Source organism: Parus major, chromosome 2 (genome assembly GCF_001522545.3).
Source record: "Parus major isolate Abel chromosome 2, Parus_major1.1, whole genome shotgun sequence".
NCBI lineage: Eukaryota > Metazoa > Chordata > Aves > Passeriformes > Paridae > Parus > Parus major.
Window position 1 is genome coordinate 113922425 of NC_031769.1, and position 12249 is coordinate 113934673.

At 37.3% G+C, this 12249-nt stretch overlaps 1 protein-coding gene across 2 annotated transcripts in view; it reads right to left on the minus strand.

Moving 5' to 3' along the window:
- TOX (thymocyte selection associated high mobility group box) overlaps positions 1 to 12249 on the minus strand; it is a 217457-nt gene that overhangs the window by 7137 nt on the left and 198071 nt on the right. For both annotated transcript variants that reach the window (XM_019005777.1, XM_015619518.1), the window contains one exon: positions 5946 to 6332. In XM_019005777.1, the coding sequence (XP_018861322.1) occupies positions 5946 to 6332 (387 nt within the window). The remainder of the gene's footprint in view (positions 1 to 5945; positions 6333 to 12249) is intronic.

Genomic DNA, 12249 nt, shown 5'->3' on the forward strand with positions numbered 1-12249 from the left:
AGATCTGTACAACAGAGGGAAACAGCCTTGTACCAGGCTTGTGGTAAATATTTGGGTATTATTTATGTAAGCCCTTAACAAACAATGATGAAATAAAAAGTGCTCAGAAAATGAGTGCTTCGAGGTCTAATTAAACAATGCTGAATGTTTTTGCATTGTAATGCTCAAGAGAAAATCACCAACTGTTTTGCAACATGCCTAGAATTTTAAATTTCATTTTCTTGTCCCAGATTGAAATAAAAATAGGGAACTTGATAAAGATTAATTCGATGTCAGGAGGGACATTTGCTCTTTAATTAGATTTCTGTAGCCCTAGCAGTTTCGTTGTGCCACTGTAGCAAGTCCTAAAAAGCCTGCAGCAGAACTAAAGAGTGATCCTCATCTCCACACTTTACCAGGAACTAATTTCATTTCCTGCCTGTCTGGAGAGGTATTTTCAACAGGCATCAATGTTTTTGTCTTCACAACTGATTTATTCATCAATCTCAATGTGATATTTTAAACCTTTAAATTACATCCAAATCCTAAAGCATCTGTTTATTACACAAGGAAATTGAAAATCTGTCTGTGTGATATCATACAAAGATTTTTCCTTAAGGTTATAAAGGAAGTTGACAGATATTAATGATTTTTTTTTTCCCTTGACCTCATTCGAAGACAAAGCTTAACAAAAAAGAAGAAGAAATCTGGACAAATACAGCATGTTCCTGAGTTTGCTGTATATAAAATATATACCAGAAAAAATGAGGTTATTATTTTTGGCAGGCTATGCAATCATCTTGCTGTATACATTTATTTTCTTAAGGAAAAGAAATACCTAAAAGTAGACTGAAATGAGTTATTATTTAAAAAAAAAAATAAAATGTGACATACATTAATCTTCTGGTGCTTTGTTATGCATACGTACTTGCAGCCATGGTTACTAGACATTAAAATCTAGTTTTGCTTCCTCCACCTGTGAACTGAAATGGGACAGAGGAGGACATGGAACTCACCATCCCATGCAATGCTTGGGCGAAGGATTTTGAGCAGGGAAGGTGATGCTTCCAGTAGGGCTACTTAAAATTGTTCCTTAACAAGTTCTGGGTGTATTAAGGAGGGAGAGAATCCTCAGTCTCATCACTCTTCACAGCAAAGAGCACAGTGAACAGGCTGGATAGCAGGGTATGCTCAGAAAGAGGCACAAATGTCCACATGAGTAGAGAAAGGAAAGAATAACCCTGCAAGTAAAAACAGGCCGCAGCTTCAGCTGCTGTTTCAGCCTGAACTTTGGAGAAATTGTGCTGATTTGAATGACAAGGGTTAATAATCAGATCATCTAAGGCCAACTGAGGAAAAATTAAACATCACGTTAAACTGAAGAAACAGACTGGAGAGAAACAACTCTGTATCAGTTAAAAAATTATACAGTGATAAGATTCTCATATGAGCATTTAATGAAACAAAAATCACACTCTTCAAATCTAATGTGAGTCTTCCCATATGTCAAAGGTGGATAAAACAAAAACTACAGCAGAGCAGATTTTGACTTTGAAAAGTAAAACTTTAACACAGCTCCTGTTAATGATATTTAAGAAAAATATAATACATTTCAGAATTAGAAGCTAAAGAAAATAAAAATCAGGATCTAATTGAAATCTAAGTGTGAGAATAGAACTAATGATCTTTTTTTCTATAGTTGAAAGGATTGTTACTGTAAACAAGCACCCCAAAGGTCTGCAGTAGTGACCCTTATTTAATTTATTCATTAACTGTGGGAACAGAAGAGAAAAAAGACAAAATAATCTACTTCCAAGAAGTTCCAATTTAGATAACTCAAAACAGAGAAGATTGTTTAAAAGAAATGAAATAATAATTACTAATGCTAGGCATATGACCGAAATGCTAATACAGAAATTTTACATTGCATTTCAGAAAAATTTGGATGCATTACATCAGCTGCATACTCCACAGAGTTAATTGATTTTAAAAATAACAGAAATTGTGAAGTCACTGAGGATTTTTGGCTACCAACACTTCTGATTTTCTTGATGTTCTGTAGTTTTTGTGGATCCTCAAAGGAGCCTGCCCTTCTCCAGCTGGCAGTCACTCCTGATTTGGCAACTGTGCACGTGCAGGCAAGGAGTGCTGGATATGGAGAAGGACATTCTGTTCTCTGTAGAGCTGATGAAGATCAGCTCATTGTTCTGGAAGCAATGGGAACAGAACTCTCTCCCCAAGTCAGCACTTCTTATCAGTCCCTCCTCAAAGTTTGCATAGAAGAGTTTGTGAATTTCACACACGATGGTTTTTGGATAACTGTGTTCCTGCCTGCCAGGACTATGTGGTTTTCCTTGGAGTTGGCAGTGCTTCAGATATACTAAAATGTGGCTTTTGATATGAAACTATCCTTTTCCTGGAGAAAATGTCTGACTAAACGTCACTGAGCCAGAGTTCAAGCGGGGGATCTGTTGAGAGCAGGGATTCGCAGAGCTGGCTACTGTTGTGTCCCATTAGTGAGCCATGAACTATTTCACTGAGAGATATTTGGAAAAAAAAGGGGGAAAAAAAAAGAGAGAACCCACAATTGATAATTTCTACTTCTAACATGCCTCCAGCACAGTCTTCAATGAAGGTGCCCAGCCAGCTGAGCACGCCAACACCTGCAGTAGAAGACTGCTAGGAAGCTGTTGGCAGACTTACTCTTCTCTTGCCTATTAAGCTCCATGCTGCAGTGTGACATGACAAAATTTGTCTCTTTTTTTTTCTTGTAGTGTATTAGTCTGTTTAGTTTGAGTAGTGCTGAGGTTTCCAAAGAGGAAAATGACTCCTGTTGTAAGGCACTCCCTAGGGAGTGGTATGTTAACCAGTTTCTGTTCTTGCTGCCTTCATAGAGTCTTTGGAAAGGCTTACAGTGGCCATACCTAAGCAGGGAGGAAATAAAACAACTTGAGGGAAGAGGAAGTGGAAAAAGTTGGCTTAAAGGCAACTATTTCTCTGCTTTATCAGAATTCATATTCTCCCAATCTTCTTGGCTGTCTTTTTATGCAGGAGAGTGTTCTACACAGTGTTGTTTGGGACTGAACATGACATCCAGACCTCCCTTTCCCTCTTCACCATAGCCAGACAGACGGTGAGGTACTTCCTCTTTCTCCTTACTGCTGAGCTTCTTGACTCCTTGACTGAGCTTCTGGGAGAGCTCCATTTTTCTGCTATTAAATCTTTTCCTCTTTAAAAAGCTCTGTGATCACCAGAATGTTTGCTCTATTTCAATCAGAAAGGAGAGCAGAGTCCTTTGACAATTGAGTCAGAAAGAGGCCCTTACTTTCAGGTTGTAGTCTCCTGACTTTCTGCTATTTGCCTCCTGGTGACCAACCTGTCTTTGTTCTAACACAGTGTGGAATCCTGGTGTTGTGTTTTCCATCATTTCTTGACTAAAAAGGGTCATACCTAAGAAACTGAACAGGATACCACTATTCTGTCACACTAAATCAAAGTGTTGTTAGTACACCTCTAGCCCTCTAATATAATATACATTTTGCTATGTTTAAATTCACTTCACAAACTCTATAAGCTGTTGCATGCCAAAACAAACAAACAAACAAACAAACAAACAAACATTCCAAAGTGAAATGACATAGATTTTGCAGAGTTCAAGAGCTGCATTGCTGTAAAGCAAAAGCAGAAGTGTAAGAAATATAAACTGGCTTGTAGATATTACACAGTGCTTAAACAGACATGTAGATTGGCAGTGCACCATTTCAACTAGTAACAAGCAGCTTGAGTGAAACAGAAATATCTCACCACAGTATCTTCATTAAAAGCATCATCCTTTCTGACTAAGGAATATGAGTTGGCAAAAGGCATTTAACCTTAAATTTTGTGAGTTTAACAGGAACACAGAGGTACAGCATTTTTTACTTAATTATAATTGTCCTTAGCTAGAAAAAAGACTCATCATGATAAAGGTCTAAATTCTGACTTGTAGAGACCTGTTTTGTACAACCAAGTGTCCTTTTTTCTTAAAACAATTAAAAAATTAAAAAAAATTTTCTTAAGCTACAAACAAGTAAACTGCGTACCACACATCTCACAGATGAATGAAAGTACTTTCAAACTGTGGATGCACACACCTTATGCTACAAGCTTGCAACTTGGCAAAATAAAACATTAGCAGATTCATATTACATTATCTTTTCTTTGGTAGAGAGTTTAGAGTAATGCTTTAGTGTTTAATCATACAAAAATGATATTTTATGTATAAATATGTAAGTATCTAACATCTACACTACATCTTTTGCTAGTGAATTCACTAAACAGAGACAAGTTTTCAAATCTCTTTAGTAAATTATGCCTTGGAAGACTGAATCACTGTGCAATAAAAACTTGTTGAAATACAGCTATAGGATCTCAACAGGTTGCTGTCACAGATGTAATTTCTTATGTTTAGTAAATGAACCTGGATATTGCTTTGTCTCTCACTGCTCTGAGCCTTCAGCTTCAACCAGGATTCCTCCAGGCTCAGGATCTCTAGACATACCCTCCTGGGACTTCCTCTAGTTAATTCCAGCTGCCCAGGCTTGGGATCAGCTCCTGAATTTCTCTGAGACTTTAGCATGGTTCTCCTGGAACACTCAAACTAACTGGAGGAAAACCTCCATGAATACATGACTTCACATATGTGTGCTCATGTCTGTTGAATCTGTTTTCTTTGATAGTGAAAAATTAACTTCTAGGACTAGGAAAAAGTTGTGAACTTCAGGAAGTTTTTCTTCCTGATTACTCCAAATCACTCCTGAGACTAAGATCAAAGTCTCTGAATACATCCAAATTATCCTGAGCATACCTTGATTTTTCTTCTGAAGAACTAACTTTGTCAGTCAGAAAGATTGCTTTCAACACTTCTGGGTTTTTTTTTTTTCTGCTTTGGATAATTTCTTTCCCTGTTAAATTGTTCTCCCAGCAAGAATCTATGGTTTGTGTTCAAGTATTCCCAGCTCTAAAGACCAGTCTTGAGATGAAATGTTTCTGGCTTGGAAAGCAAATGCAAATGTCTTATTAGCACATTTTTAGACAAATTTAAAACATGGAGCAAGTTCATGACTATGTTTCATCAGCCAGTAGTGAAAAGTCTTGTGTATACAAATTTTATAGATTCTTGCAATTCCATTCAAAGAATTTTCATTTTAATGCCACTTTGCAAAGCAAGATGTTATTATTGATAGTCAGATCTCATATAATACCTAAGGAAATTTTCTCTTATGAAATCAACAGTTTATCTGCTCTCTTTATATTCCTCTGTAAGCCTGGAAGACACAATACCATGGATGGTCTGCATTAACTCAGAACTCGTAGGAAATATATTGAAAATCAACTACCTAAAACATTCAGAGTAGGAAAAAAAGCCCCAAAAAGCCCCATATTGGGATCGTGGACATAGCCCATTTATTTCCAGTAAAAAGAAGGTATATCTATCTAGCAAAATGAAGTTATCAATGTGGCATAACGTAACACACTCATATTCACTTAATCTAGCATGTTCAACACAACCTGGGTTGCTTTATGTTTCCTCTGACATCACAATCAGCACAAGGATAACAGCATAAGCATAAGCTACAATCATATCTTTTTCTAGACATTCCTGCCTTTTGTTTGCAATGAGTGACTCCTGAACGTTTGCATTTCACAGTTTCAGGGTAGTCACAGATTTGCAGATGGATCTATGGACAATGATGGACATTGTTGATAGCACAAACACTTCTGCTTCAGTTTTCCATCATCTACTTAAACTCATTCATTTGTTCTTGCCCTTGAAAGACTAAGCCTATACTACCATGGTTTTGGAACCTGCAAAATTACATCTAACCTAAATCTCTCGCACTATGCCAACCTCTGGACGACTCCCCTCCCCACGCCCTCCCCAGAAATAAAATAATTCCCCGGAGAACTGAAAAGCTCCAACTTACTTGCTGCATTGTAGGTGAGTGCAAAGCAGACTGGACCTGCATTGGTAGCTGGTTTCCAATGGGCTGCTGCATTGGGATCGGCTGGTGCTGCTGGATGTTGAGATGCTGGTGCAGAGGGGGGCTAATCTGGAGAGGTGGTGGTGGGGACACAGCCATGTTTGCTATGGAAACAGTCACTGGCATTTGGTTGTTGGGCTTGGGCGCTATGTTCCTGGGGATATTGGCATGCATGGCAGTGATGTGAGGATTCATTCCCTGCTGTTGGTGGTAGTGGGAACCGAGGTACAGTGCAGAGTGAGCCTGGGCAGGCCCATGAAACACTGGCTGCTTTGAATTCATCATCTGAGGTTGTGGGGAGGCTTTAACATCCACAGGTTCGCTGTAGCTCTGTTGGGGAAAACAATAGTCAGAAAATAGTTAGAAGCTACCAAATATGGCTGTTCTACCCCCTGAAGTCTAAGAGCCACACACCATAGGCAAACATTTATCTGGACCATCGAATTTTCCTTGAAATGGAATTTGGTTATTATTCTAGAAAAGTAATTAATCCCTGTCACCTTACACTTTTGTCTTCAACATTGTAAAAAAAAAATAGTAATTCAGGTCCTTTGTTTCCTGGTCTAGCCTGGCATTTTCTTTTTCCAAGCTTGGAACTGCCATCACTGATCTAATATCTTACACAGCCAAGACAACCAAGCTTGACACATTTTTTCACATAAGCAGCCACTATTACTGTCCTCAGATTTCATGGCCAAGCTGAAAGGAGAATTAGGAGGGTGGGTTACAGCAAAACTCTGTAGTGATTTTTAACATATCTTGTTTCCCCATGTGCAAACCATAGATAAGATTTTCAGGGCCTTTTTTCATATACATTGATATTGCTAATAGTTATTTATCAGTTAGCTAACATGATGAAGAAGCTAAACTCCATTCTCAGCTGTTCTATTGCATGGAACAAATACACTAGTTGCTGTGCCAATGCCTTTATTTTGAAATATTTTGTGTTGGAATGCTATCCATGCCATCAAACATATTATGTAGGCCATGAATTAAGAGAAATAGGAGCAGTCTGAATAATTTCTCTTTCAGCAGAACATGCTTTATTATTCCAATTCATAAGGCCCCAAAAATTCTGTCTAAACTTATGGCTACAAAAATGTTAGCCTGCACCAGATATAGGGAAGTTATCTTTAGTCTAAAGCTAAAAGAATACTGCATAGAATACGAGAAACTGCGCAGTTTTCAGAAATATTGTGGTCTGGCCCAATTTCTTAAAGTTAATAATAATAAAACCTCTCCATTAATGAATATGAATTTTAATAACATTTTTTGTTCTAATATTTATAACTTGCTACATTTGATTAAACTCAATTTGCTCAATTGTTTTTCATACATTTATTTTCTTAGACATCCGAGTGCTAACTGTGTGCTCAAATAAATTATGAAAATAAAATTAAGAATTAACTCCCATATGCTTATAGGTGGGAATCATAATTTGAAGTTAAGTCATACTGGGATTAATATTCAGTGAAAGGTGAAACATGCTGGAATAAAATGGCAGAAATGTCCCTCTGGAGAAAGTCACTTTGTCAAAACAAGGCTGAAAGACGCATACATGCCCTTATTCTGTGATCTCCGTGTCATATTTGCTCAGTTTACAAGTCAGAGTAAGTTTCATGTTATTCTCAGCACTCCAGGGTCAGTGAAGTCTATTTGTATTCTTTCTGAGGGATGCACCATCACCAACAATCTGTTGACACGAGCGTTACTGAAATTGCTTCATTATATGCAATGATAAAGATGAGAATGATAACTTCCTTTTCCCTATGTATAACTGCGGTTCCATTAGCAAAAAAAAACCCCTGTTTTCTTCAGTAAATGAAGGAAAATTAAATGAATATGAAAAAATTCATGCAAATCTCTGTCTCTGTGGATCTGCCTAGCTCTGCTTGCGTGTGGGTGTACACGTGTGCAATATGTATTATGTGCATGTTTGCAGGATACAGATGCAGATGTAAAAGCCTGAAAGTAGCTGGAAAACCTGCTGATTTGGATATTATTTTTTAAACACCGAATTAATGTTCATGAAAACATGGGAAGAATTTTCCCCTCTCTTTCCAGCTGAATTTTTAGAACACTCTCGTGAGTGTAGAAGCAACGGCTGGCAAGTTTGCTGAAATTTCAGCAATTCAGAAGGTTTGCTAATTAGCAGCATGGTCAGGAGACTCCTTTTTGGGTGTTCCATGCTTATTACATGTTACAGGAGGTGCAGGCTGTGTTCTTCCTTGAGAGACTTGGAAGTTTTACTGAGAGCAGTCCCCTCATGGAAACAGCTTGTCTTTCCATGATGTAGCTGGCAGGCTCTGTGTGGTCCAAGCAGCAGTAATTGCTCCTGAAGTGTCTAAGGGAAGATTGGCTAAACTAATCCTCCTGGTGAGGTGAGTGCTGCAAAAAAGCCTTTGCTGACATACTGATACACACTGCTATTTCATTTGTAACTACAAAGATGCTGCCATACACCCCTTTAACAAAGATGCAGGGAACCAATCTAATTACTGGACAATTCTGAGTTCACACATAAATAGTGGAAACATGGCCCACACTGATAAAATTACAGACATATAGATATTATAATTTGATACTTTAAATGCTGAATTATGTTAAGAGGAATTGCACAGTCTCTGGTCAGAGATGAATAACACTTGTTACACCTCTGAGAAGAGCTCAGTGAACAAGTACAAAGTGATCAAAAGGGACATTTTCAGTTGTCTCAAGCTATGAATCAGCTTTCTATATGTTTCACTACCTCTTGATCCAGTAAAAAGGACAACACTTCAGTTTAAGAGCAAGTATTTTGCTGTAACTTTGGGATACTTTAAATCATATGTGATCTGAAACCAAATTGTCCAATATCAGTGTAAAACACATTAATACTATCAGTTACTGGAATCTTGATAAACAAACCCATTAAATGCCATTCTCCAGTATACTGCACTTCCAGCTTTTTTCTGCAGCTGGGTCAGAAACACAGATAAGTATTTCTGGAGCTAATAACATAGGTGATGCCAAGTGTCTCAGCTTTGTGATGTCACTTTGCTGTGAAATAAACCAAGAAGCACATATGACACATAGGTCACACGATGATTTTGAGCCAAATTTCTGCTTTCACAGACTAGAATGGGCATTGCACTAGTCCAGTGCAGCATCAGACAGCCTTAGACAAGGACTTTTATTATGGGTAAAAAATGGAATTAAGAAAGCATGGATTTGACTGTCCAATATGGGCTTCAAATGCACAGTTATATTCCCTACTTTGCTGGTTGAATTTCAGCCAATTTTCTCTTGACTTATCTTAGGAGAAGAGCACACAAATAATTTGAACAGCTCTCCCAAACCTCTAATTAATCTGCCCCAAATCAACACAGAAAATTTTCATCACTAATTTGTAGGACAAAGTTCTAGGATCAAATTCAGATATATTGCAGTGGAGACCAAAATTACAAATCCATAAACACGGGCCACCAAACACTGGGGCTTAGTAACTCCTTAATGCTAAAAAGTCTTCTACTAGACGTGTAGTGGGAACATCTTCCATCACTACTAGCTGAAGAATGGTGGTGTAGACCCACCACTAGAGGGTGACAGAATATTATATTTAGTTAATGGTAGGTAGTGGTATTTTACACGTACATTAGTGAACATACACTAGGGTGACAAATTAGTTTTTTGTAACAGTCCTTTGAGTGGCTTGTACTTGTTCTGGAGAACAAATCAAAGCCTTGCTGTAAATCTTCACATTCTTCATAGTCTAGAAGAAGGATTTCCTATGGACTTGTCTCTCCTTCTAACATCATCACCTAATATCCTTGTCTAAATAAATTTTTTAAAAAAAAAATAAAAATCATAAGGTGAAGACAAGGTAAGTAGACCAAGGAAGAATGGTACAGAGAAAATATGATTGCCTTTTAGGCACAACACAAATCCACTTCCCAACCTCTCCCCCCAAAGAATCTGTTGTTTTACTGAAACATGAAGAAAAAATGGGAAGAACATTTTGAAATCCCAAAAGAAAGATAATGAAAGTAAAAGAGAAATGAGAAAAGGGAAGGAAAAAAATAAGTACTACTGTAATTCTGATTATAGTAACTATAATTATATAAACTAAAATTACTGGTGGTGCATGACTTTTGGTTCATAAAATTATCTTATTTGTATAATATTTTCAAGAAAGTGTGTGATGATACAGATGAGTGCTGTTCTTAAGAGAAAGCGTTCAGGATTAATAATTTTACACAAAGTTTGGAAAGGGCTGAATCAAGTTCTTCCTTGTGGTTTTCACCAAACTCATGACTTTCTTTCCAATTTTAGTGTAAAGAGAGCTTTCCCATGCACCTCTATTCCCTTTCTATGTTCCAAAACTCCTTATGCTTTATTGCCAAATTAAAGAATTAAATTAGGAATAAAGGGCTAAGCATTGCTCACTTAGAGCAATAGTTGTGCCATTGTTTTCTGAAGGGAACTGCCCTGGGTCTAGTGGTCATTCTTATCACACTGCATTCAGGCAGAGGGAGTGTGTCTGCTCCTTAGAGGAAAGTGACATTGGGATTTCCCTCATGCCATCCGACTCACTCACCAAGTTATTTTTGGTAAAGACATCCTGCTCAATTTGTTATAGAAAAAATAGCCCAGATGATGCCATTTTGGCATCTCCACAGGTCCATTTCGGATATAATTTGAAAACTTTGAAACACTTTGAAAACTCACCCTTTAAACTCTTACCTATGTATTGGTGTAACCAACCAGCTCCTGAAACCTACAAATGGGTATTGATTGTATTTCTAAATTGTGTCTACCTCCTGGCTACTGTTGGAGATTCTAATCCCATTTCTGTTGGAACACAAACATCCATGTGGTTGAAAGTAAAGCAAGAACATGTTTTAACAAGGCAGTACTCTAAGAGCCTGGTCCTTAGACTACTGAACTTCAAGGAAAATCTGTTTGGATCACAGCCCAGGACTGTTACTGTTACTTAAGTATCAATGCCTGGATGTCCATTTTTCATTAAAACCAGGTAGGATCTGACTAACAGAGGCTGAGAACTATTCTCAACTGATGATCACTACTTTTGACCTCTGATCCATAAGAAGTGTATCTAGAATCTACAAGTGCCTATACTTATTCCCGTGTTAACATCTAAATGCAGTTTCTGTTAGAAATGTTGCCAGCAAGTAGGACTACATAGATGTATTCACACATGATCTATATGGAAATCTTCAACTTACTTAATTTATACATGCTTCATATTCAGAATTCTTATCTACTATAGAATAATATGTGAGAATTAAATAGATTTTAAAATAATTTCACTCTAGTAAGTAGTGCTCAACTAATATTGCTTCTTGCAATGTAAAACTTAATGTAAAACTAAATCTTAATGTATAACTAATAGAACCAGAGATGTTCTATTTATGGAGAAAAAAGGGTATTTTTCTTGTTCTATTGATTTCAGAAAATTAATGATCAAAGCCTTCCAGTTGGAGCAGTATAATTTCAGTTGTTTACAGATGAGATATTATCAAAATGCTTCTTTATTAATAACACCAATTAAGCTCTCCTTTGTAGTAAAATATTCAGTAAATACATTCAGAACATTCAGTAAATGTTCTTGGTACTACTGGATGCTTATATGTCCTGTAAATATATGCTGAGAGACCTTCTCAAGGGCAAAGCAAGTCTTATGGCCAATATGCAAACAACAAATAGTGCAAGCAGCTTTACTTGTGGGCAAACAAAATTAGTTTTTTTGGTTTTTCTGTTGTTTTTTTTTTTTTTTCACAAAGCCATAATGGTGCAACATAGTTCTATTTTAAATGAGAAACAGGTGTTTCTCTTTAAATGAAAAATGGAGGTCTGGCATCCTCTCTCTACAGACTGGAACATGTCATGTGTGAGTATTTCAAAACCTGGAAAATAATATGTATATAAACCTATGTAGTTGCCACACTGTCCCTTTTCACGATGGTGCCATGCTCACACCTAGTGACTGCTGTCTGTCCTTGAGCCATGCTGAGGAATCCAACAATTTTCAGAATCTGTGACCAGAATGAAGGTTACATTCAGGAAACAGCAGTGATTATGTCAGCTGGTACCAGGATGGTCCAGGCTGTGCAGGCTGTGATCAAACTTAGGCTGGCCTGACTCAGCTTAAAAATGAGTTATCTTCAGTACTGTGACATTAAAGAGGCAGATAGAAGGAAATTGGCTGCATATTTATGCAGCTCCTACAAAGCTTACCTAAGCTTAA